Raw genomic sequence first — 27,364 nt, 5'->3', positions numbered from 1 at the left:
TCAGCACTGTACCTCAGCTAGGATGTACCTCAGTACTGTACTTCAGCTAGGACATACCTCAGCACTGTACCTCAGCTAGGACGTACCTCAGCACTATACCTCAGCTAGGACGTACCTCAGCACTGTACCTCAGCTAGGATGTACCTCAGCACTGTACGCAGCTAGGACATACCTCAGCACTGTACCTCAGCTAGGACATACCCCAGCACTCTACCTCAGCTAGGACATACCTCAGCACTGTACTGTACTTCAGCTAGGACATACCTCAGCACTGTACCTCAGCTAGGACGTACCTTAGCACTGTACCTCAGCTAGGACATACCTCAGCATTGTACCTCAGCTAGGACGTACATCAGCACTCTACCTCAGCTAGGACGAACTTCAGCACTGTAACTCAGCTAGGACATACCTCAGCACTCTACCTCAGCTAGGACGTACTTCAGCACTGTAACTCAGCCAGCATGTACCTCAGCACTGTACTTCAGCTAGGACATACCTCAGCACTGTACCTCAGCTAGGACATACCTCAGCACTGTACCTCATCGAGGACAAACCTCACCTAGGACATACCTCAGCATTGTACTTCAGCTAGGACATACCTCAGCACTGTACCTCATCTAGGACATACCTCAGCTAGGACATACCTCAGCACTGTACTTCAGCTAGGACATACCTCAGCACTGTACCTCATCTAGGACGTACCTCAGCACTATACCTCAGCTAGGACGTACCTCAGCACTCTACCTCAGCTGGGAAGTACCTCAGCACAGTACCTCAGCTAGGACATACCTCAGCACTGTACTTCAGCTAGGACGTACCTCAGCACTGTACTTCAGCTAGGATGTACCTCAGCACTGTACCTCACCTTGGACGTACCTCAGCACTGTACTTCAGCTAGGACGTACCTCAGCACTGTACCTCAGCTAGGACATACCTCAGCATTGTACCCCAGCTAGGACGTGCCTCATTACTGTACCTCAGCTAGGATGTACCTCAGTACTGTACTACAGCTAGGACGTACCTCAGCACTGTACCTCAGCTAGGACATACCTCAGCACTGTACCTCAGCTCGGACATACCTCAGCACTATACCTCAGCCAGGACACACCTCAGCACTGTACCTCAGCTAGGACGTACGTCAGCACTGTACTTCAGCTATGACCTACCTCAGCACTGTACCTCAGCTAGGACGTACCTCAGCACTGTACTTCAGCTAGGAGGTACCCCAGCACTGTACCACAGCTAGGACGTTCCTCAGCACTGTACTTCAGCTAGGACATACCTCAGCACTCTACCTCAGCTAGGACATACCTCAGCACTGTACCTCAGCTAGGACGTACCTCAGCACTGTACCTCAGCTAGGATGTAACTCAGCACTGTACCTCAGCTAGGATGTACCTCAGTACTGTACTTCAGCTAGGACATACCTCAGCACTGTACCTCAGCTAGGACGTACCTCAGCACTATACCTCAGCTAGGACGTACCTCAGCACTGTACCTCAGCTAGGATGTACCTCAGCACTGTACGCAGCTAGGACATACCTCAGCACTGTACCTCAGCTAGGACATACCTCAGCACTGTACCTCATTTGGACGTACCTCAGCTAGGACATACCTCAGCACTGTACTTCAGCTAGGACATACCTCAGCACTGTACCTCAGCTAGGACATACCTCAGCATTGTACTTCAGCTAGGACATACCTCAGCACTGTACCTCAGCTAGGACGTACCTCAACACTGTACCTCAGCTAAGACATACCTCAGCACTGTACTTCAGCTAGAACATACCTCAGCACTGTACCTCAGCTAGGACGTAGCTCAGCACTGTACCTCAGCTAGGACATACCTCAGCACTGTACTTCAGCTAGGACATACCTCAGCACTGTACCTCAGCTAGGACATAACCCAGCACTCTACCTCAGCTAGGACATACCTCAGCACTGTACTGTACTTCAGCTAGGACATACCTCAGCACTGTACCTCAGCTAGGACATACTTCAGCACTGTACCTCAGCTAGGACGTACCTCAGCACTGTACCTCAGCTAGGAAGTACCTCAGCACTGTACCTCAGCTAGGACATACCTCAGCACTGTACTTCAGCTAGGACATACCTCAGCACTGTACCTCAGCTAGGATGTACCTCAGCACTGTACTTCAGCTAGGACATACCTCAGCACTGTATTTCAGCTAGGACGTACCTCAGCACTGTACTTCAGTTAGCATGTACCTCAGCACTGTACCTCAGCTAGGACATACCTCAGCACTGTACCTCATCTAGGACGTACCTCAGCTAGAACATACCTCAGCACTGTACCTCAGCTAGGACATACCTCAGCACTGTAACTCAGCAAGGATGTACCTCAGCACTGTACCTCATCTAGGAATTACCTCAGCATTGTACTTCAGCTAGGACATACCTCAGCACTGTACCTCAGCTAGGACATACCTCAGCACTGTACCTCATTTGGACGTACCTCAGCTAGGACATACCTCAGCACTGTACCTCAGCTAGGACATACCTCAGCATTGTACTTCAGCTAGGACATACCTCAGCACTGTACCTCAGCTAGGACATACCTCAGCACTGTACCTCATTTGGACGTACCTCAGCTAGGACATACCTCAGCACTGTACTTCAGCTAGGACATACCTCAGCACTGTACCTCAGCTAGGACGTACCTCAGCATTGTACTTCAGCTAGGACATACCTCAGCACTGTACCTCAGCTAGGACATACCTCAGCATTGTACTTCAGCTAGGACATACCTCAGCACTGTACCTCAGCTAGGACATACCTCAGCACTGTACTTCAGCTAGGATGTACCTCAGCACTGTACCTCAGCTAGGACATACCTCAGCACTGTACCTCATCTAGGACGTACCTCAGCTAGAACATATCTCAGCACTGTACCTCAGCTAGGACATACCTCAGCACTGTAACTCAGCAAGGATGTACCTCAGCACTGTACCTCATCTAGGAATTACCTCAGCATTGTACTTCAGCTAGGACATACCTCAGCACTGTACCTCAGCTAGGACGTACCTCAGCACTGTACTTCAGCTAGGACATACCTCAGCACTGTACTTCAGCTAGGACGTACCTCAGCACTGTATCTCAGCTAGGACGGACCTCAACACTCTACCTCAGCTAGGACGTACCTCAGCACTGTACTTCATCTAGGACGTACCTCAGCTAGATCATATCTCAGCACTGTACCTCAGCTAGGACATACCTCAGCACTGTAACTCAGCAATGATGTACCTCAGCACTGTACCTCATCTAGGAATTACCTCAGCATTGTACTTCAGCTAGGACATACCTCAGCACTGTACTTCAGCTGGGACGTACCTCAGTACTGTACCTCAACTAGAATGTACCTCAGCACTGTACTTCAGCTAGGACGTACCTCAGCACTGTACCTCAGCTAGGACATACCTCAGCTAGGACGTACTTCAGCACTGTACCTCAGCTAGGACATACCTCAGCACTGTACCTCAGCAAGGACGTACCTCAGCACTGTACCTCAGCTAGGATGTAACTCAGCACTGTACCTCAGCTAGGATGTACCTCAGTACTGTACCTCAGCTAGGATGTACCTCAGCACTGTACGCAGCTAGGACATACCTCAGCACTGTACTTCAGCTAGGACATACCTCAGCACTGTACCTCAGCTAGGACATACCCCAGCACTCTACCTCAGCTAGGACATACCTCAGCACTGTACTGTACTTCAGCTAGGACATACCTCAGCACTGTACCTCAGCTAGGACGTACCTTAGCACTGTACCTCAGCTAGGACATACCTCAGCATTGTACCTCAGCTAGGACGTACATCAGCACTCTACCTCAGCTAGGACGTACTTCAGCACTGTAACTCAGCTAGGACATACCTCAGCACTCTACCTCAGCTAGGACGTACTTCAGCACTGTAACTCAGCCAGCATGTACCTCAGCACTGTACTTCAGCTAGGACATACCTCAGCACTGTACCTCAGCTAGGACATACCTCAGCACTGTACCTCATCTAGGACAAACCTCACCTAGGACATACCTCAGCATTGTACTTCAGCTAGGACATACCTCAGCACTGTACCTCATCTAGGACGAACCTCAGCTAGGACATACCTCAGCACTGTACTTCAGCTAGGACATACCTCAGCACTGTACCTCATCTAGGACGTACCTCAGCACTATACCTCAGCTAGGACGTACCTCAGCACTCTACCTCAGCTGGGAAGTACCTCAGCACAGTACCTCAGCTAGGACATACCTCAGCACTGTACTTCAGCTAGGACGTACCTCAGCACTGTACTTCAGCTAGGATGTACCTCAGCACTGTACCTCACCTTGGACGTACCTCAGCACTGTACTTCAGCTAGGACGTACCTCAGCACTGTACCTCAGCTAGGACATACCTCAGCACTGTACCCCAGCTAGGACGTGCCTCATTACTGTACCTCAGCTAGGATGTACCTCAGTACTGTACTACAGCTAGGACGTACCTCAGCACTGTACCTCAGCTAGGACATACCTCAGCACTGTACCTCAGCTCGGACATACCTCAGCACTATACCTCAGCCAGGACACACCTCAGCACTGTACCTCAGCTAGGACGTACGTCAGCACTGTACTTCAGCTATGACCTACCTCAGCACTGTACCTCAGCTAGGACGTACCTCAGCACTGTACTTCAGCTAGGAAGTACCCCAGCACTGTACCACAGCTAGGACGTACCTCAGCACTGTACTTCAGCTAGGACATACCTCAGCACTGTACCTCAGCTAGGACGTACCTCAGCACTGTACTTCAGCTAGGACGTACCTCAGTACTGTACCTCAACTAGAATGTACCTCAGCACTGTACTTCAGCTAGGACGTACCTCAGCACTGTACCTCAGCTAGGACATACCTCAGCACTGTACCTCAGCTAGGACGTACCTCAGCACTGTACCTCAGCTAGGATGTAACTCAGCACTGTACCTCAGCTAGGATGTACCTCAGTACTGTACTTCAGCTAGGACATACCTCAGCACTGTACCTCAGCTAGGACGTACCTCAGCACTATACCTCAGCTAGGACGTACCTCAGCACTGTACCTCAGCTAGGATGTACCTCAGCACTGTACGCAGCTAGGACATACCTCAGCACTGTACCTCAGCTAGGACATACCTCAGCACTGTACCTCATTTGGACGTACCTCAGCGAGGACATACCTCAGCACTGTACATCAGCTAGGACATACCTCAGCACTGTACCTCAGCTAGGACATACCTCAGCATTGTACTTCAGCTAGGACATACCTCAGCACTGTACCTCAGCTAGGACGTACCTCAACACTGTACCTCAGCTAAGACATACCTCAGCACTGTACTTCAGCTAGAACATACCTCAGCACTGTACCTCAGCTAGGACGTAGCTCTGCACTGTACCTCAGCTAGGACATACCTCAGCACTGTACTTCAGCTAGGACATACCTCAGCACTGTACCTCAGCTAGGACATACCCCAGCACTCTACCTCAGCTAGGACATACCTCAGCACTGTACTGTACTTCAGCTAGGACATACCTCAGCACTGTACCTCAGCTAGGACGTACCTTAGCACTGTACCTCAGCTAGGACATACCTCAGCACTGTACCTCAGCTAGGACGTACCTCAGCACTCTACCTCAGCTAGGACGTACCTCAGCACTGTACCTCAGCTAGGACATACCTCAGCACTGTACTTCAGCTAGGACATACCTCAGCACTGTACCTCAGCTAGGATGTACCTCAGTACTGTACTTCAGCTAGGACATACCTCAGCACTGTATTTCAGCTAGGACGTACCTCAGCACTGTACTTCAGTTAGGATGTACCTCAGCACTGTACCTCAGCTAGGACATACCTCAGCACTGTACCTCATCTAGGACGTACCTCAGCTAGAACATACCTCAGCACTGTACCTCAGCTAGGACATACCTCAGCACTGTAACTCAGCAAGGATGTACCTCAGCACTGTACCTCATCTAGGAATTACCTCAGCATTGTACTTCAGCTAGGACATCCCTCAGCACTGTACCTCAGCGAGGACATACCTCAGCACTGTACCTCATTTGGACGTACCTCAGCTAGGACATACCTCAGCACTGTACCTCAGCTAGGACATACCTCAGCATTGTGCTTCAGCTAGGACATACCTCAGCACTGTACCTCAGCTAGGACATACCTCAGCACTGTACCTCATTTGGACGTACCTCAGCTAGGACATACCTCAGCACTGTACTTCAGCTAGGACATACCTCAGCACTGTACCTCTGCTAGGACATACCTCAGCATTGTACTTCAGCTAGGACATACCTCAGCACTGTACCTCAGCTAGGACATACCTCAGCATTGTACTTCAGCTAGGACATACCTCAGCACTGTACCTCAGCTAGGACATACTTCGGCACTGTACTTCAGTTAGGATGTACCTCAGCACTGTACCTCAGCTAGGACATACCTCAGCACTGTACCTCATCTAGGACGTACCTCAGCTAGAACATATCTCAGCACTGTACCTCAGCTAGGACATACCTCAGCACTGTAACTCAGCAAGGATGTACCTCAGCACTGTACCTCATCTAGGAATTACCTCAGCATTGTACTTCAGCTAGGACATACCTCAGCACTGTACCTCAGCTAGGACATACCTCAGCACTGTACCTCATCTAGGACGTACCTCAGCTAGAACGTACCTCAGCACTGTACCTCAGCTAGGACATACCTCAGCACTGTAACTCAGCAAGGATGTACCTCAGCACTGTACCTCATCTAGGAATTACCTCAGCACTGTACCTCAGCTAGGACATACCTCAGCACTGTACCTCAGCTAGGACGTACCTCAGCACTGTACTTCAGCTAGGACATACCTCAGCACTGTACTTCAGCTAGGACGTACCTCAGCACTGTATCTCAGCTAGGAAGTACCTCAACACTCTACCTCAGCTAGGACGTACCTCAGCACTGTACTTCAGCTAGGACGTACCTCAACACTGTACCTCAGCTAGGACATACCTCAGCACTGTACCTCAGCTAGGACATACCTCAGCACTATACCTCAGCTAGGACGTACCTCAGCACTGTACCTCAGCTAGGACATTCCTCAGCACTGTACCTCATCTAGGACGAACCTCAGCTAGGACATACCTCAGCACTGTACTTCAGCTAGGACATACCTCAGCACTGTACCTCATCTAGGACGTACCTCAGCACTATACCTCAGCTAGGACGTACCTCAGCACTCTACCTCAGCTGGGAAGTACCTCAGCACAGTACCTCAGCTAGGACATACCTCAGCACTGTACTTCAGCTAGGACGTACCTCAGCACTGTACTTCAGCTAGGATGTACCTCAGCACTGTACCTCACCTTGGACGTACCTCAGCACTGTACTTCAGCTAGGTCGTACCTCAGCACTGTACCTCAGCTAGGACATACCTCAGCACTGTACCCCAGCTAGGACGTGCCTCATTACTGTACCTCAGCTAGGATGTACCTCAGTACTGTACTACAGCTAGGACGTACCTCAGCACTGTACCTCAGCTAGGACATACCTCAGCACTGTACCTCAGCTCGGACATACCTCAGCACTATACCTCAGCCAGGACACACCTCAGCACTGTACCTCAGCTAGGACGTACGTCAGCACTGTACTTCAGCTATGACCTACCTCAGCACTGTACCTCAGCTAGGACGTACCTCAGCACTGTACTTCAGCTAGGAAGTACCCCAGCACTGTACCACAGCTAGGACGTACCTCAGCACTGTACTTCAGCTAGGACATACCTCAGCACTGTACCTCAGCTAGGACGTACCTCAGCACTGTACTTCAGCTGGGACGTACCTCAGTACTGTACCTCAACTAGAATGTACCTCAGCACTGTACTTCAGCTAGGACGTACCTCAGCACTGTACCTCAGCTAGGACATACCTCAGCACTGTACCTCAGCTAGGACGTACCTCAGCACTGTACCTCAGCTAGGATGTAACTCAGCACTGTACCTCAGCTAGGATGTACCTCAGTACTGTACTTCAGCTAGGACATACCTCAGCACTGTACCTCAGCTAGGACGTACCTCAGCACTATACCTCAGCTAGGACGTACCTCAGCACTGTACCTCAGCTAGGATGTACCTCAGCACTGTACGCAGCTAGGACATACCTCAGCACTGTACCTCAGCTAGGACATACCTCAGCACTGTACCTCATTTGGACGTACCTCAGCTAGGACATACCTCAGCACTGTACTTCAGCTAGGACATACCTCAGCACTGTACCTCAGCAAGGACATACCTCAGCACTGTACCTCAGCTAGGACGTACCTCAACACTGTACCTCAGCTAAGACATACCTCAGCACTGTACTTCAGCTAGAACATACCTCAGCACTGTACCTCAGCTAGGACGTAGCTCTGCACTGTACCTCAGCTAGGACATACCTCAGCACTGTACTTCAGCTAGGACATAGCTCAGCACTGTACCTCAGCTAGGACATACCCCAGCACTCTACCTCAGCTAGGACATACCTCAGCATTGTACTGTACTTCAGCTAGGACATACCTCAGCACTGTACCTCAGCTAGGACGTACCTTAGCACTGTACCTCAGCTAGGACATACCTCAGCACTGTACCTCAGCTAGGACGTACCTCAGCACTCTACCTCAGCTAGGACGTACCTCAGCACTGTACCTCAGCTAGGACATACCTCAGCACTGTACTTCAGCCAGGACATACCTCAGCACTGTACCTCAGCTAGGATGTACCTCAGTACTGTACTTCAGCTAGGACATACCTCAGCACTGTATTTCAGCTAGGACGTACCTCAGCACTGTACTTCAGTTAGGATGTACCTCAGCACTGTACCTCAGCTAGGACATACCTCAGCACTGTACCTCATCTAGGACGTACCTCAGCTAGAACATACCTCAGCACTGTACCTCAGCTAGGACATACCTCAGCACTGTAACTCAGCAAGGAAGTACCTCAGCACTGTACCTCATCGAGGAATTACCTCAGCATTGTACTTCAGCTAGGACATCCCTCAGCACTGTACCTCAGCGAGGACATACCTCAGCACTGTACCTCATTTGGACATACCTCAGCTAGGACATACCTCAGCACTGTACCTCAGCTAGGACATACCTCAGCATTGTGCTTCAGCTAGGACATACCTCAGCACTGTACCTCAGCTAGGACATACCTCAGCACTGTACCTCATTTGGACGTACCTCAGCTAGGACATACCTCAGCACTGTACTTCAGCTAGGACATACCTCAGCACTGTACCTCAGCTAGGACATACCTCAGCATTGTACTTCAGCTAGGACATACCTCAGCACTGTACCTCAGCTAGGACATACCTCAGCATTGTACTTCAGCTAGGACATACCTCAGCACTGTACCTCAGCTAGGACATACCTCGGCACTGTACTTCAGTTAGGATGTACCTCAGCACTGTACCTCAGCTAGGACATACCTCAGCACTGTACCTCATCTAGGACGTACCTCAGCTAGAACATATCTCAGCACTGTACCTCAGCTAGGACATACCTCAGCACTGTAACTCAGCAAGGATGTACCTCAGCACTGTACCTCATCTAGGAATTACCTCAGCATTGTACTTCAGCTAGGACATACCTCAGCACTGTATCTCAGCTAGGACATACCTCAGCACTGTACCTCATCTAGGACGTACCTCAGCTAGAACGTACCTCAGCACTGTACCTCAGCTAGGACATACCTCAGCACTGTAACTCAGCAAGGATGTACCTCAGCACTGTACCTCATCTAGGAATTACCTCAGCACTGTCCCTCAGCTAGGACATACCTCAGCACTGTACCTCAGCTAGGACGTACCTCAGCACTGTACTTCAGCTAGGACATACCTCAGCACTGTACCTCAGCTAGGACATACCTCAGCACTGTACTTCAGCTAGGACATACCTCAGCACTCTACCTCAGCTAGGACGTACCTCAGCACTGTACCTCAGCTAGGACATACCTCAGCTAGGACGTACTTCAGCACTGTACCTCAGCTAGGACATACCTCAGCACTGTACCTCAGCTAGGACGTACCTCAGCACTGTACCTCAGCTAGGATGTAACTCAGCACTGTACCTCAGCTAGGATGTACCTCAGTACTGTACTTCAGCTAGGACATACCTCAGCACTGTACCTCAGCTAGGACGTACCTCAGCACTATACCTCAGCTAGGACGTACCTCAGCACTGTACCTCAGCTAGGATGTACCTCAGCACTGTACCTCATCTAGGACGTACCTCAGCACTGTACCTCAGCTAGGACATACCTCAGCACTGTACCTCATTTGGACGTACCTCAGCTAGGACATACCTCAGCACTGTACTTCAGCTAGGACATACCTCAGCACTGTACCTCAGCTAGGACATACCTCAGCATTGTACTTCAGCTAGGACATACCTCAGCACTGTACCTCAGCTAGTACATACCTCAGCATTGTACTTCAGCTAGGACATACCTCAGCACTGTACCTCAGCTAGGACGTACCTCAACACTGTACCTCAGCTAAGAGATACCTCAGCACTGTACTTCAGCTAGAACATACCTCAGCACTGTACCTCAGCTAGGACGTAGCTCTGCACTGTACTTCAGCTAGGACATACCTCAGCACTGTACCTCAGCTAGGACATACCTCAGCACTGTACTTCAGCTAGGACATACCTCAGCATTGTACTTCAGCTAGGACATACCTCAGCACTGTACCTCAGCTAGTACATACCTCAGCATTGTACTTCAGCTAGGACATACCTCAGCACTGTACCTCAGCTAGGACGTACCTCAACACTGTACCTCAGCTAAGAGATACCTCAGCACTGTACTTCAGCTAGGACATACCTCAGCACTGTACCTCAGCTAGGACGTACCTCAGCACTGTACTTCAGCTAGGACATACCTCAGCACTGTACCTCAGCTAGGACATACCTCAGCACTGTACTTCAGCTAGGACATACCTCAGCACTCTACCTCAGCTAGGACGTACCTCAGCACTGTACCTCAGCTAGGACATACCTCAGCTAGGACGTACTTCAGCACTGTACCTCAGCTAGGACATACCTCAGCACTGTACCTCAGCTAGGACGTACCTCAGCACTGTACCTCAGCTAGGATGTAACTCAGCACTGTACCTCAGCTAGGATGTACCTCAGTACTGTACTTCAGCTAGGACATACCTCAGCACTGTACCTCAGCTAGGACGTACCTCAGCACTATACCTCAGCTAGGACGTACCTCAGCACTGTACCTCAGCTAGGATGTACCTCAGCACTGTACCTCATCTAGGACGTACCTCAGCACTGTACCTCAGCTAGGACATACCTCAGCACTGTACCTCATTTGGATGTACCTCAGCTAGGACATACCTCAGCACTGTACTTCAGCTAGGACATACCTCAGCACTGTACCTCAGCTAGCACATACCTCAGCATTGTACTTCAGCTAGGACATACCTCAGCACTGTACCTCAGCTAGTACATACCTCAGCATTGTACTTCAGCTAGGACATACCTCAGCACTGTACCTCAGCTAGGACGTACCTCAACACTGTACCTCAGCTAAGAGATACCTCAGCACTGTACTTCAGCTAGAACATACCTCAGCACTGTACCTCAGCTAGGACGTAGCTCTGCACTGTACCTCAGCTAGGACATACCTCAGCACTGTACTTCAGCTAGGACATACCTCAGCACTGTACCTCAGCTAGGACGTACCTCAGTACTGTACTTCAGCTAGGACATACCTCAGCACTGTATTTCACCTAGGACATACCTCAGCACTGTACTTCAGCTAGGACATACCTCAGCACTGTACCTCAGCTCGGACATACCTCATCATTGTACTTCAGCTAGGACATACCTCAGCACTGTACCTCAGCTAGGACAAAGCTCAGCATTGTACTTCAGCTAGGACATACCTCAGCACTGTACCTCAGCCAGGACATACCTCAGCACTGTACCTCAGCTAGGATGTACCTCAGTACTGTACTTCAGCTAGGACATACCTCAGCACTGTATTTCAGCTAGGACGTACCTCAGCACTGTACTTCAGTTAGGATGTACCTCAGCACTGTACCTCAGCTAGGACATACCTCAGCACTGTACCTCATCTAGGACGCACCTCAGCTAGAACATACCTCAGCACTGTACCTCAGCTAGGACATACCTCAGCACTGTAACTCAGCAAGGAAGTACCTCAGCACTGTACCTCATCGAGGAATTACCTCAGCATTGTACTTCAGCTAGGACATCCCTCAGCACTGTACCTCAGCGAGGACATACCTCAGCACTGTACCTCATTTGGACATACCTCAGCTAGGACATACCTCAGCACTGTACCTCAGCTAGGACATACCTCAGCATTGTGCTTCAGCTAGGACATACCTCAGCACTGTACCTCAGCTAGGACATACCTCAGCACTGTACCTCATTTGGACGTACCTCAGCTAGGACATACCTCAGCACTGTACTTCAGCTAGGACATACCTCAGCACTGTACCTCAGCTAGGACATACCTCAGCATTGTACTTCAGCTAGGACATACCTCAGCACTGTACCTCAGCTAGGACATACCTCAGCATTGTACTTCAGCTAGGACATACCTCAGCACTGTACCTCAGCTAGGACATACCTCGGCACTGTACTTCAGTTAGGATGTACCTCAGCACTGTACCTCAGCTAGGACATACCTCAGCACTGTACCTCATCTAGGACGTACCTCAGCTAGAACATATCTCAGCACTGTACCTCAGCTAGGACATACCTCAGCACTGTAACTCAGCAAGGATGTACCTCAGCACTGTACCTCATCTAGGAATTACCTCAGCATTGTACTTCAGCTAGGACATACCTCAGCACTGTATCTCAGCTAGGACATACCTCAGCACTGTACCTCATCTAGGACGTACCTCAGCTAGAACGTACCTCAGCACTGTACCTCAGCTAGGACATACCTCAGCACTGTAACTCAGCAAGGATGTACCTCAGCACTGTACCTCATCTAGGAATTACCTCAGCACTGTCCCTCAGCTAGGACATACCTCAGCACTGTACCTCAGCTAGGACGTACCTCAGCACTGTACTTCAGCTAGGACATACCTCAGCACTGTACCTCAGCTAGGACATACCTCAGCACTGTACTTCAGCTAGGACATACCTCAGCACTCAACCTCAGCTAGGACGTACCTCAGCACTGTACCTCAGCTAGGACATACCTCAGCTAGGACGTACTTCAGCACTGTACCTCAGCTAGGACATACCTCAGCACTGTACCTCAGCTAGGACGTACCTCAGCACTGTACCTCAGCTAGGATGTAACTCAGCACTGTACCTCAGCTAGGATGTACCTCAGTACTGTACTTCAGCTAGGACATACCTCAGCACTGTACCTCAGCTAGGACGTACCTCAGCACTATACCTCAGCTAGGACGTACCTCAGCACTGTACCTCAGCTAGGATGTACCTCAGCACTGTACCTCATCTAGGACGTACCTCAGCACTGTACCTCAGCTAGGACATACCTCAGCACTGTACCTCATTTGGACGTACCTCAGCTAGGACATACCTCAGCACTGTACTTCAGCTAGGACATACCTCAGCACTGTACCTCAGCTAGGACATACCTCAGCATTGTACTTCAGCTAGGACATACCTCAGCACTGTACCTCAGCTAGTACATACCTCAGCATTGTACTTCAGCTAGGACATACCTCAGCACTGTACCTCAGCTAGGACGTACCTCAACACTGTACCTCAGCTAAGAGATACCTCAGCACTGTACTTCAGCTAGAACATACCTCAGCACTGTACCTCAGCTAGGACGTAGCTCTGCACTGTACTTCAGCTAGGACATACCTCAGCACTGTACCTCAGCTAGGACATACCTCAGCACTGTACTTCAGCTAGGACATACCTCAGCATTGTACTTCAGCTAGGACATACCTCAGCACTGTACCTCAGCTAGTACATACCTCAGCATTGTACTTCAGCTAGGACATACCTCAGCACTGTACCTCAGCTAGGACGTACCTCAACACTGTACCTCAGCTAAGAGATACCTCAGCACTGTACTTCAGCTAGGACATACCTCAGCACTGTACCTCAGCTAGGACGTACCTCAGCACTGTACTTCAGCTAGGACATACCTCAGCACTGTACCTCAGCTAGGACATACCTCAGCACTGTACTTCAGCTAGGACATACCTCAGCACTCTACCTCAGCTAGGACGTACCTCAGCACTGTACCTCAGCTAGGACATACCTCAGCTAGGACGTACTTCAGCACTGTACCTCAGCTAGGACATACCTCAGCACTGTACCTCAGCTAGGACGTACCTCAGCACTGTACCTCAGCTAGGATGTAACTCAGCACTGTACCTCAGCTAGGATGTACCTCAGTACTGTACTTCAGCTAGGACATACCTCAGCACTGTACCTCAGCTAGGACGTACCTCAGCACTATACCTCAGCTAGGACGTACCTCAGCACTGTACCTCAGCTAGGATGTACCTCAGCACTGTACCTCATCTAGGACGTACCTCAGCACTGTACCTCAGCTAGGACATACCTCAGCACTGTACCTCATTTGGACGTACCTCAGCTAGGACATACCTCAGCACTGTACTTCAGCTAGGACATACCTCAGCACTGTACCTCAGCTAGCACATACCTCAGCATTGTACTTCAGCTAGGACATACCTCAGCACTGTACCTCAGCTAGTACATACCTCAGCATTGTACTTCAGCTAGGACATACCTCAGCACTGTACCTCAGCTAGGACGTACCTCAACACTGTACCTCAGCTAAGAGATACCTCAGCACTGTACTTCAGCTAGAACATACCTCAGCACTGTACCTCAGCTAGGACGTAGCTCTGCACTGTACCTCAGCTAGGACATACCTCAGCACTGTACTTCAGCTAGGACATACCTCAGCACTGTACCTCAGCTAGGACGTACCTCAGTACTGTACTTCAGCTAGGACATACCTCAGCACTGTATTTCACCTAGGACATACCTCAGCACTGTACTTCAGCTAGGACATACCTCAGCACTGTACCTCAGCTCGGACATACCTCATCATTGTACTTCAGCTAGGACATACCTCAGCACTGTACCTCAGCTAGGACAAAGCTCAGCATTGTACTTCAGCTAGGACATACCTCAGCACTGTACCTCAGCTAGGACATACCTCCGCACTGTACTTCAGTTAGGATGGACCTCAGCACTGTACCTCAGCTAGGACATACCTCAGCACTGTACCTCATCTAGGACGTACCTCAGCTAGAACATATCTCAGCACTGTACCTCAGCTAGGACATACCTCAGCACTGTAACTCAGCAAGGATGTACCTCCGCACTGTACCTCATCTAGGAATTACCTCAGCATTGTACTTCAGCTAGGAGATACCTCAGCACTGTACCTCAGCTAGGACATACCTCAGCACTGTACCTCATCTAGGACGTACCTCAGCTAGAACGTACCTCAGCACTGTACCTCAGCTAGGACATACCTCAGCACTGTTACTCAGCAAGGATGTACCTCAGCACTGTACCTCATCTAGGAATTACCTCAGCACTGTACCTCAGCTAGGACATACCTCAGCACTGTACCTCAGCTAGGACGTACCTCAGCACTGTACTTCAGCTAGGACATACCTCAGCACTGTACTTCAGCTAGGACGTACCTCAGCACTGTATCTCAGCTCGGACATACCTCAACACTCTACCTCAGCTAGGACGTACCTCAGCACTGTACTTCAGCTAGGACGTACCTCAACACTTTACCTCAGCTAGGACATACCTCAGCACTGTACCTCAGCTAGGACATACCTCAGCACTATACCTCAGCTAGGACATACCTCAGCACTGTACTTCTGCTAGGACGTACCTCAGCACTGTACCTCAGCTAGGACATACCTCAGCACTATACCTCAGCTAGGACATACCTCAGCACTGTACCTCAGCTAGGACGTACCTCAACACTGTACCTCAGCTAGGACGTACCTCAGCACTTTACCTCAGCTAGGACATACCTCAGCACTGTACTTCAGCTAGGATGTACCTCAGCACTGTACCTCAGCTAGGATGTACCTCAGCACTGTACGCAGCTAGGACATACCTCAGCACTGTACCTCAGCTAGGACATACCTCAGCACTGTACCTCATTTGGACGTACCTCAGCTAGGACATACCTCAGCACTGTACTTCAGCTAGGACATACCTCAGCACTGCACCTCAGCTAGGACATACCTCAGCATTGTACTTCAGCTAGGACATACCTCAGCACAGTACCTCAGCTAGGACATACCTCAGCACTGTACCTCAGCTAGGACGTACCTCAACACTGTACCTCAGCTAAGACATACCTCAGCACTGTACTTCAGCTAGAACATACCTCAGCACTGTACCTCAGCTAGGACGTAGCTCTGCACTGTCCCTCAGCTACGACATACCTCAGCACTGTACTTCAGCTAGGACATACCTCAGCACTGTACCTCAGCTAGGACATACCCCAACACTCTCCCTCAGCTAGGACATACCTCAGCACTGTACTGTACTTCAGCTAGGACATACCTCAGCACTGTACCTCAGCTAGGACGTACCTTAGCACTGTACCTCAGCTAGGACATACCTCAGCACTGTACCTCAGCTAGGACATACCTCAGCACTCTACCTCAGCTAGGACGTACTTCAGCACTGTACCTCAGCTAGGACGTACCTCAGCACTGTACCTCAGCTAGGACATACCTCAGCACTATACCTCAGCTAGGACATACCTCAGCTAGGACTTACCTCAGCACTGTACTTCAGCTAGGACATACCTCAGCACTGTACCTCATCTAGGACGTACCTCAGCACTATACCTCAGCTAGGACGTACCTCAGCACTCTACCTCAGCTGGGAAGTACCTCAGCACAGTACCTCAGCTAGGACATACCTCAGCACTGTACTTCAGCTAGGACGTACCTCAGCACTGTACTTCAGCTAGGATGTACCTCAGCACTGTACCTCACCTTGGACGTACCTCAGCACTGTACTTCAGCTAGGTCGTACCTCAGCACTGTACCTCAGCTAGGACATTCCTCAGCACTGTACCCCAGCTAGGACGTGCCTCATTACTGTACCTCAGCTAGGATGTACCTCAGTACTGTACTACAGCTAGGACATACCTCAGCACTGTACCTCAGCTAGGACGTACCTTTGCACTGTACCTCAGCTAGGACATACCTCAGCACTGTACCTCAGCTAGGACATACCTCAGCACTCTACCTCAGCTAGGACGTACTTCAGCACTGTACCTCAGCTAGGACGTACCTCAGCACTGTACCTCAGCTAGGACATACCTCAGCACTATACCTCAGCTAGGACATACCTCAGCTAGGACTTACCTCAGCACTGTACCTCAGCTAGGACATACCTCAGCACTGTACCTCAGCTCGGACATACCTCAGCACTATATCTCAGCCAGGACACACCTCAGCACTGTACCTCAGCTAGGACGTACGTCAGCACTGTACTTCAGCTATGACCTACCTCAGCACTGTACCTCAGCTAGGACGTACCTCAGCACTGTACTTCAGCTAGGAAGTACCCCAGCACTGTACCTCAGCTAGGACGTACCTCAGCAGGGTACTTCAGCTAGGACATACCTCAGCACTCTACCTCAGCTAGGACGTACCTCAGCACTGTACTTCAGCTGGGACGTACCTCAGTACTGTACCTCAACTAGAATGTACCTCAGCACTGTACTTCAGCTAGGACATACCTCAGCACTGTACCTCAGCTAGGACATACCTCAGCTAGGACGTACTTCAGCACTGTACCTCAGCTAGGACATACCTCAGCACTGTACCTCAGCTAGGACGTACCTCAGCACTGTACCTCAGCTAGGATGTAACTCAGCACTGTACCTCAGCTAGGATGTACCTCAGTACTGTACTTCAGCTAGGACATACCTCAGCACTGTACCTCAGCTAGGACGTACCTCAGCACTATACCTCAGCTAGGACGTACCTCAGCACTGTACCTCAGCTAGGATGTACCTCAGCACTGTACGCAGCTAGGACATACCTCAGCACTGTACCTCAGCTAGGACATACCTCAGCACTGTACCTCATTTGGACGTACCTCAGCTAGGACATACCTCAGCACTGTACATCAGCTAGGACATACCTCAGCACTGTACCTCAGCTAGGACATACCTCAGCATTGTACTTCAGCTAGGACATACCTCAGCACTGTACCTCAGCTAGTACATACCTCAGCATTGTACTTCAGCTAGGACATACCTCAGCACTGTACCTCAGCTAGGACGTACCTCAACACTGTACCTCAGCTAAGACATACCTCAGCACTGTACTTCAGCTAGAACATACCTCAGCACTGTACCTCAGCTAGGACGTAGCTCTGCACTGTACCTCAGCTAGGACATACCTCAGCACTGTACTTCAGCTAGGACATACCTCAGCACTGTACCTCAGCTAGGACATACCCCAGCACTCTACCTCAGCTAGGACATACCTCAGCACTGTACTGTACCTCAGCTAGGACATACCTCAGCACTGTACCTCAGCTAGGACGTACCTTAGCACTGAACCTCAGCTAGGACCTACCTCAGCACTGTACCTCAGCTAGGACGTACCTCAGCACTCTACCTCAGCTAGGACGTACCTCAGCACTGTACCTCAGCTAGGACATACCTCAGCACTGTACTTCAGCCAGGACATACCTCAGCACTGTACCTCAGCTAGGACGTACCTCAGTACTGTACTTCAGCTAGGACATACCTCAGCACTGTATTTCAGCTAGGACGTACCTCAGCACTGTACTTCAGTTAGGATGTACCTCAGCACTGTACCTCAGCTAGGACATACCTCAGCACTGTACCTCATCTAGGACGTACCTCAGCTAGAACATACCTCAGCACTGTACCTCAGCTAGGACATACCTCAGCACTGTAACTCAGCAAGGATGTACCTCAGCACTGTACCTCATCTAGGAATTACCTCAGCATTGTACTTCAGCTAGGACATACCTCAGCACTGTACCTCAGCGAGGACATACCTCAGCACTGTACCTCATTTGGACGTACCTCAGCTAGGACATACCTCAGCACTGTACCTCAGCTAGGTCATACCTCAGCATTGTGCTTCAGGTAGGACATACCTCAGCACTGTACCTCAGCTAGGACATACCTCAGCACTGTACCTCATTTGGACGTACCTCAGCTAGGACATACCTCAGCACTGTACTTCAGCTAGGACATACCTCAGCACTGTACCTCAGCTAGGACATACCTCAGCATTGTACTTCAGCTAGGACATACCTCAGCACTGTACCTCAGCTAGGACATACCTCAGCATTGTACTTCAGCTAGGACATACCTCAGCTGCAAATGTGTTGCTGGTCAAAGCACAGCAGGTCAGGCAGCATCTCAGGAATAGAGAATTCGACGTTTCGAGCATAAGCCCTTCATCAGGCACTGTACCTCAGCTAGGACATACCTCGGCACTGTACTTCAGTTAGGATGTACCTCAGCACTGTACCTCAGCTAGGACATACCTCAGCACTGTACCTCATCTAGGACGTACCTCAGCTAGAACATATCTCAGCACTGTACCTCAGCTAGGACATACCTCAGCACTGTAACTCAGCAAGGATGTACCTCAGCACTGTACCTCATCTAGGAATTACCTCAGCATTGTACTTCAGCTAGGACATACCTCAGCACTGTACCTCAGCTAGGACATACCTCAGCACTGTACCTCATCTAGGACGTACCTCAGCTAGAACGTACCTCAGCACTGTACCTCAGCTAGGACATACCTCAGCACTGTAACTCAGCAAGGATGTACCTCAGCACTGTACCTCATCTAGGAATTACCTCAGCACTGTACCTCAGCTAGGACATACCTCAGCACTGTACCTCAGCTAGGACGTACCTCAGCACTGTACTTCAGCTAGGACATACCTCAGCACTGTACTTCAGCTAGGACGTACCTCAGCACTGTATCTCAGCTAGGACGTACCTCAACACTCTACCTCAGCTAGGACGTACCTCAGCACTGTACTTCAGCTAGGACGTACCTCAACACTGTACCTCAGCTAGGACATACCTCAGCACTGTACCTCAGCTAGGACATACCTCAGCACTGTACTTCTGCTCGGACGTACCTCAGCACTGTACCTCAGATAGGACATACCTCAACACTATACCTCAGCTAGGACGTACCTCAGCACTGTACTTCAGCTAGGACGTACCTCAACACTGTACCTCAGCTAGGACATACCTCAGCACTATACCTCAGCTAGGACATACCTCAGCACTGTACTTCTGCTAGGACGTACCTCAGCACTGTACCTCAGATAGGACATACCTCAACACTATACCTCAGCTAGGACATACCTCAGCACTGTACCTCAGCTAGGACGTACCTCAACACTGTACCTCAGCTAGGACGTACCTCAGCACTGTACCTCAGCTAGGACATACCTCAGCACTGTACTTCAGCTAGGACGTACCTCAGCACTATACCTCAGCTAGGACGTACCTCAGCACTGTACCTCAGCTAGGATGTACCTCAGCACTGTACGCAGCTAGGACATACCTCAGCACTGTACCTCAGCTAGGACATACCTCAGCACTGTACCTCATTTGGACGTACCTCAGCTAGGACATACCTCAGCACTGTACTTCAGCTAGGACATACCTCAGCTAGGACATACCTCAGCATTGTACTTCAGCTAGGACATACCTCAGCACTGTACCTCAGCTAGTACATACCTCAGCATTGTACTTCAACTAGGACATACCTCAGCACTGTACCTCAGCTAGGACATACCTCAGCATTGTACTTCAGCTAGGACATACCTCAGCACTGTACCTCAGCTAGGACAAAGCTCAGCATTGTACTTCAGCTAGGACATACCTCAGCACTGTACCTCAGCTAGGACATACCTCGGCACTGTACTTCAGTTAGGATGTACCTCAGCACTGTACCTCAGCTAGGACATACCTCAGCACTGTACCTCATCTCGGACGTACCTCAGCTAGAACATATCTCAGCACTGTACCTCAGCTAGGACATACCTCAGCACTGTAACTCAGCAAGGATGTACCTCAGCACTGTACCTCATCTAGGAATTACCTCAGCATTGTACTTCAGCTAGGACATACCTCAGCACTGTACCTCAGCTAGGACATACCTCAGCACTGTACCTCATCTAGGACGTACCTCAGCTAGAACGTACCTCAGCACTGTACCTCAGCTAGGACATACCTCATCACTGTAACTCAGCAAGGATGTACCTCAGCACTGTACCTCATCTAGGAATTACCTCAGCACTGTACCTCAGCTAGGACATACCTCAGCACTGTACCTCAGCTAGGACGTACCTCAGCACTGTACTTCAGCTAGGACATACCTCAGCACTGTACTTCAGCTAGGACGTACCTCAGCACTGTATCTCAGCTAGGACGTACCTCAACACTCTACCTCAGCTAGGACGTACCTCAGCACTGTACTTCAGCTAGGACGTACCTCAACACTGTACCTCAGCTAGGACATACCTCAGCACTGTACCTCAGCTAGGACATACCTCAGCACTATACCTCAGCTAGGACATACCTCAGCATTGTACTTCTGCTAGGACGTACCTCAGCACTGTACCTCAGCTAGGACATACCTCAGCACTATACCTCAGCTAGGACATACCTCAGCACTGTACCTCAGCTAGGACGTACCTCAACACTGTACCTCAGCTAGGACGTACCTCAGCACTGTACCTCAGCTAGGACATACCTCAGCACTGTACTTCAGCTAGGACATACCTCAGCACTGTACCTCAGCTAGGACGTACTTCAGCACTATACCTCAGCTAGGACGTACCTCAGCACTGTACCTCAGCTAGGATGTACCTCAGCACTGTACGCAGCTAGGACATACCTCAGCACTGTACCTCAGCTAGGACATACCTCAGCACTGTACCTCATTTGGACGTACCTCAGCTAGGACATACCTCAGCACTGTACTTCAGCTAGGACATACCTCAGCACTGTACCTCAGCTAGGGCATACCTCAGCATTGTAGTTCAGCTAGGACATACCTCAGCACTGTACCTCAGCTAGGACATACCTCAGCACTGTACCTCAGCTAGGACGTACCTCAACACTGTACCTCAGCTAAGACATACCTCAGCACTGTACTTCAGCTAGAACATACCTCAGCACTGTACCTCAGCTAGGACGTAGCTCTGCACTGTCCCTCAGCTAGGACATACCTCAGCACTGTACTTCAGCTAGGACACACCTCAGCACTGTACCTCAGCTAGGACATACCCCAACACTCTACCTCAGCTAGGACATACCTCAGCACTGTACTGTACTTCAGCTAGGACATACCTCAGCACTGTACCTCAGCTAGGACGTACCTTGGCACTGTACCTCAGCTAGGACATACCTCAGCACTGTACCTCAGCTAGGACATACCTCAGCACTCTACCTCAGCTAGGACGTACTTCAGCACTGTACCTCAGCTAGGACGTACCTCAGCACTGTACCTCAGCTAGGACATACCTCAGCACTATACCTCAGCTAGGACATACCTCAGCATTGTGCTTCAGCTAGGACATACCTCAGCACTGTACCTCAGCTAGGACGTACCTCAACACTGTACCTCAGCTAGGACGTACCTCAGCACTGTACCTCAGCTAGGACATACCTCAGCACTGTACTTCAGCTAGGACATACCTCAGCACTGTACCTAAGCTAGGACGTACCTCAGCACTATACCTCAGCTAGGACGTACCTCAGCACTGTACCTCAGCTAGGATGTACCTCAGCACTGTACGCAGCTAGGACATACCTCAGCACTGTACCTCAGCTAGGACATACCTCAGCACTGTACCTCATTTGGACGTACCTCAGCTAGGACATTCCTCAGCACTGTACTTCAGCTAGGACATACCTCAGCACTGTACCTCAGCTAGGACATACCTCAGCATTGTACTTCAGCTAGGACATACCTCAGCACTGTACCTCAGCTAGGACGTACCTCAACACTGTACCTCAGCTAAGGCATACCTCAGCACTGTACTTCAGCTAGAACATACCTCAGCACTGTACCTCAGCTAGGACGTAGCTCTGCACTGTACCTCAGCTAGGACATACCTCAGCACTGTACTTCAGCTAGGACATACCTCAGCACTGTACCTCAGCTAGGGCATACCTCAGCATTGTAGTTCAGCTAGGACATACCTCAGCACTGTACCTCAGCTAGGACATACCTCAGCACTGTACCTCAGCTAGGACGTACCTCAACACTGTACCTCAGCTAGGACGTACCTCAGCACTGTACTTCAGCTAGAACATACCTCAGCACTGTACCTCAGCTAGGACGTAGCTCTGCACTGTACTTCAGCTAGGACATACCTCAGCACTGTACTTCAGCTAGGACATACCTCAGCACTGTACCTCAGCTAGGGCATACCTCAGCATTGTAGTTCAGCTAGGACATACCTCAGCACTGTACCTCAGCTAGGGCATACCTCAGCATTGTAGTTCAGCTAGGACATACCTCAGCACTGTACCTCAGCTAGGACGTACCTTAGCACTGTACCTCAGCTAGGACATACCTCAGCACTGTACCTCAGCTAGGACGTACCTCAGCACTCTACCTCAGCTAGGACGTACTTCAGCACTGTACCTCAGCTAGGACATACCTCAGCACTGTACTTCAGCTAGGACATACCTCAGCACTGTACCTCAGCTAGGACGTACCTCAGTACTGTACTTCAGCTAGGACATACCTCAGCACTGTACTTCAGCTAGGACGTACCTCAGCACTGTACGTCAGTTAGGATGTACCTCAGCACTGTACCTCAGCTAGGACATACCTCAGCAGTGTACCTCATCTCGGACGTACCTCAGCTAGAACATACCTCAGCACTGTACCTCAGCTAGGACATACCTCAGCACTGTAACTCAGCTAGGATGTAACTCAGCACTGTACCTCAGCTAGGAATTACCTCAGCATTGTACTTCAGCTAGGACATACCTCAGCACTGTACCTCAGCTAGGACATACCTCAGCACTGTACCTCAGCTAGGATGTACCTCAGCACTGTACCTCATCTAGGACATACCTCAGCACTGTACCTCAGCTAGGACATGCCTCAACACTGTACCTCAGCTAGGACGTAGCTCAGCACTGTACTTCAGCTAGGACGTACCTCAGCACTGTATCTCAGCTAGGACGTACCTCAACACTCTACCTCAGCTAGGACGTACCTCAACACTGTACCTCAGCTAGGACGTACCTCAGCACTGTACTTCAGCTAGCACGTACCTCAACACTGTACCTCAGCTAGGACATACCTCAGCACTGTACCTCAGCTAGGACATATCTCAGCACTATACCTCAGCCAGGACATACCTCAGCACTGTACTTCAGCTAGGACGTACCTCAGCACTGTACCTCAGCTAGGACATACCTCAGCACTATACCTCAGCCATGACATACCTCAGCACTCTACCTCAGCTAGGACGTACCTCAGCACTGTACCTCAGCTAGGACATACCTCAGCACTCTCCCTCAGCTAGGACATACCTCAGCACTCTACCTCAGCTAGGACATACCTCAGCACTGTACCTCAGCTAGGACGTACCTCAACACTGTACCTCAGCTAGGACGTACCTCAGCACTGTACCTCAGCTAGGATATACCTCAGCACTGTACTTCTGCTAGGACATACCTCAGCACTGTACCTCAGCTAGGACGTACCTCAGCATTATACCTCCGCTAGGACATACCTCAGCACTGTACTTCAGCTAGGACATACCTCAGCACTGTACCTCAGCTAGGACATATTAGTTTTGGAACAGCGTCATTTAAATTATGTCAGGGATTTGAAAAGTTTCGATGATGAAGGTAGACTGCATTCACTAAGCTTGTGTTTAACTGAGTTCCGAAAATTGAGGTGTGTTACCTGTTAAAAATGCTTGACAGATGAACTATGACTTCTGGTGAGGGAATCAAAGCCCAGAGACCACACTCTTCTCATTGTCTTGACTCGAATTTAAGTTAATGCAGAGAAATGGAGTCATGGTACAGATTGCAGTACGCTGGCTCAGTGGTTAGCTCTGCTCTTTCACAATGCCAGGGATCTGGGTTCAATTCCAGCCTTGGGCGATTGTCTGTGTAGAGTTTGCACATTTTCCTCATGTCTGCGTGGGTTTGCTCTGGTTTCCTCTCACAGTCCAAAAACGTGCCAGTTCAGTGAATTGGCCGTGCTAAATGTCCGCAGTGTTCAGGAATGTGGAAGTTATGTGCATTGATTAGTGGAATTGGTCTCGGTGTGTTACTCTTCGGAGGCTCGGTGTGGACTTTTGGGCCAGTTGGCCTGTTTCCACACTGATAGGGATTCAATGACCTAATTGTTCGTTGGACTGAATTGTCCTGTCGTATTCCTGTTGTTGCAGTCCTACAAATCCCCCTCCTCCACCTGTTTGAAAGCTCTTTGGTAAATACCCTTCAGTGTTCAGGTCACTCTTTACAGTTTCAATAGCAATGTGTAGAGAGTACAATTAACTTCTTTATTCCAATTGGACTTTGGATAGGTTGGATGGTGGGGATGGAAGCCTCACAATTGCATTGACACAGCAGTCATGGATTCATAAAGATGTGCAGCATGGAAACAGACTCTTCGGTCCAATAGTCACAGTTCGAGGTTGAGGGGTGGGTGGGGAGGGTGAATGTTGCTGAGGTGTCCCTGCAGGAATCCCACAGTGCAACAGGCTCCACCACCAAGATCTGTGGCTGGGGGCTACAGCTCAGGTGGGGAAGTTGGGTTTTAAGGTCACTCCCAAATAAACCTGGGACTCTGGAAGAATTTCAGGGATAGTACTTCTGATTGTAAGTTGGCGTTCAAGAGCCTTATGAAATATTCCAAGTGAAATCAATAACTTACTTTCATTTATGTTTTGCAGAAGGGACCACATACAGCCCGTGCCACAGAAACTGAGGAGATAAAGGCTATGGAGACTGGAACTCTTCAAGAGCCACTTGCACTATCCTGATCTCTGTCCTCCTAGACTCTCTCGATATCAATGTTAAGCGAACAATGAATGTGATATCCAGTTCAATGGCACCCTAAATATATTGGAATCACCCCATTTGTTTATTTTTAAAAATGAGCACGGTCAAACTTGCAATCCAAAACAATTCATCTCAAGTAATTCATTGGATTAGCATTTTCAGGAGATGGGAACAAATTCCTCAGGAACTTGAAAGACCACTTTTTGTTTCCATTCAATCGTTCTGTGCTAAACAATGCATTAATCCCTCTGGTGACGGGGTTCAGTGGGTTCCTTCCAAGTCCTTATACCCACCAACAGATTCCAGTCCGCAGACCTGAGCCCGAATGATGCAATTTGACAAGTTATTTGATATAAAGGATTCATACACTCTACATTGATTGTTCAACCTCCAGTTCTTGTATTCAGTTGAATTAAGAAAACTGAGCGATGATAAGAACAAGGTGCGTAAAATGCTAAAGCTATTTAACAGAACAAAAATCATCTCTGGTGAGAGGATTGAGACCAAGTGGTCATCATCTTCTAAATGCTGCCCATTTCCAAGAAGAGTTGGGGGATAACCATCGGAAGTGGAGGAAATTCTCTTAACATCCCAGAAGTAGTGATAAATATGGAAATGATCAGAAGGGAGGAACTCAGGAAACTCTTAATCACCAGGTACTGGACAGATTGTCCAAGCTCTGGGCTGACAAGTGAACGGGTCTAGGTAGACTTAGTCGTAGGGTCTTAAAAGAAGTGGCTAGTGAGATTTTGGAAGTTAGTATTGCAAAACTCCATCGATTTGGGAAAGGTCCCAATCATAGGGAGGATAGCAAATATAACTCCTTTCTGTTTCCCTCTCTTTCTCAGTAAAGCAGAAAACTACAGGCCAGTCAGCTTAACATCTGCCTTAAGGACAAATGTTCGAAACTCTTTTGAAATATGTTATTGCAGGGCTCTGAGATCAGATTGAGGTATGTCAACATCATTTTGTGAAAGGCAAAACTGGAACCTATTGGAGTTCTTTGAGGAAGTGATGCATTGTAGGTAAAGGGGAGCCAGTGGATACGATGTACTTGGATTTCCAGAAGGCACTTGGAGGAACATAAATACTAATTGTGTGTGTGTGTAACATATTGAAAAGATAGAAGTTGGGTTGGCCAGTGGGAAGTCGAGAGTAAGCATAAATGGGTCTTTTTCAGATTGGTAAGATGCAACATGTGCTATGACCACAGGGATC

General features: G+C 49.7%; 1 protein-coding gene across 1 annotated transcript in view; it reads left to right on the top strand.

Moving 5' to 3' along the window:
* Window positions 1-26,757, top strand: part of adam19b (ADAM metallopeptidase domain 19b) — a 248,593-nt gene extending 221,836 nt beyond the window's left edge. Inside the window, exon 23 of the mRNA XM_060836711.1 lies at window positions 26,038-26,757. Coding sequence (XP_060692694.1) covers window positions 26,038-26,080 — 43 coding nt within the window. The 3' untranslated portion in view covers window positions 26,081-26,757. The remainder of the gene's footprint in view (window positions 1-26,037) is intronic.
* The last annotated feature ends 607 nt before the right edge of the window (window positions 26,758-27,364 follow it).

Source organism: Hemiscyllium ocellatum, chromosome 16 (assembly GCF_020745735.1).
Source record: "Hemiscyllium ocellatum isolate sHemOce1 chromosome 16, sHemOce1.pat.X.cur, whole genome shotgun sequence".
In the NCBI taxonomy this organism is placed as follows: domain Eukaryota; kingdom Metazoa; phylum Chordata; class Chondrichthyes; order Orectolobiformes; family Hemiscylliidae; genus Hemiscyllium; species Hemiscyllium ocellatum.
This window is presented reverse-complemented; position numbering and strand designations above follow the sequence as displayed.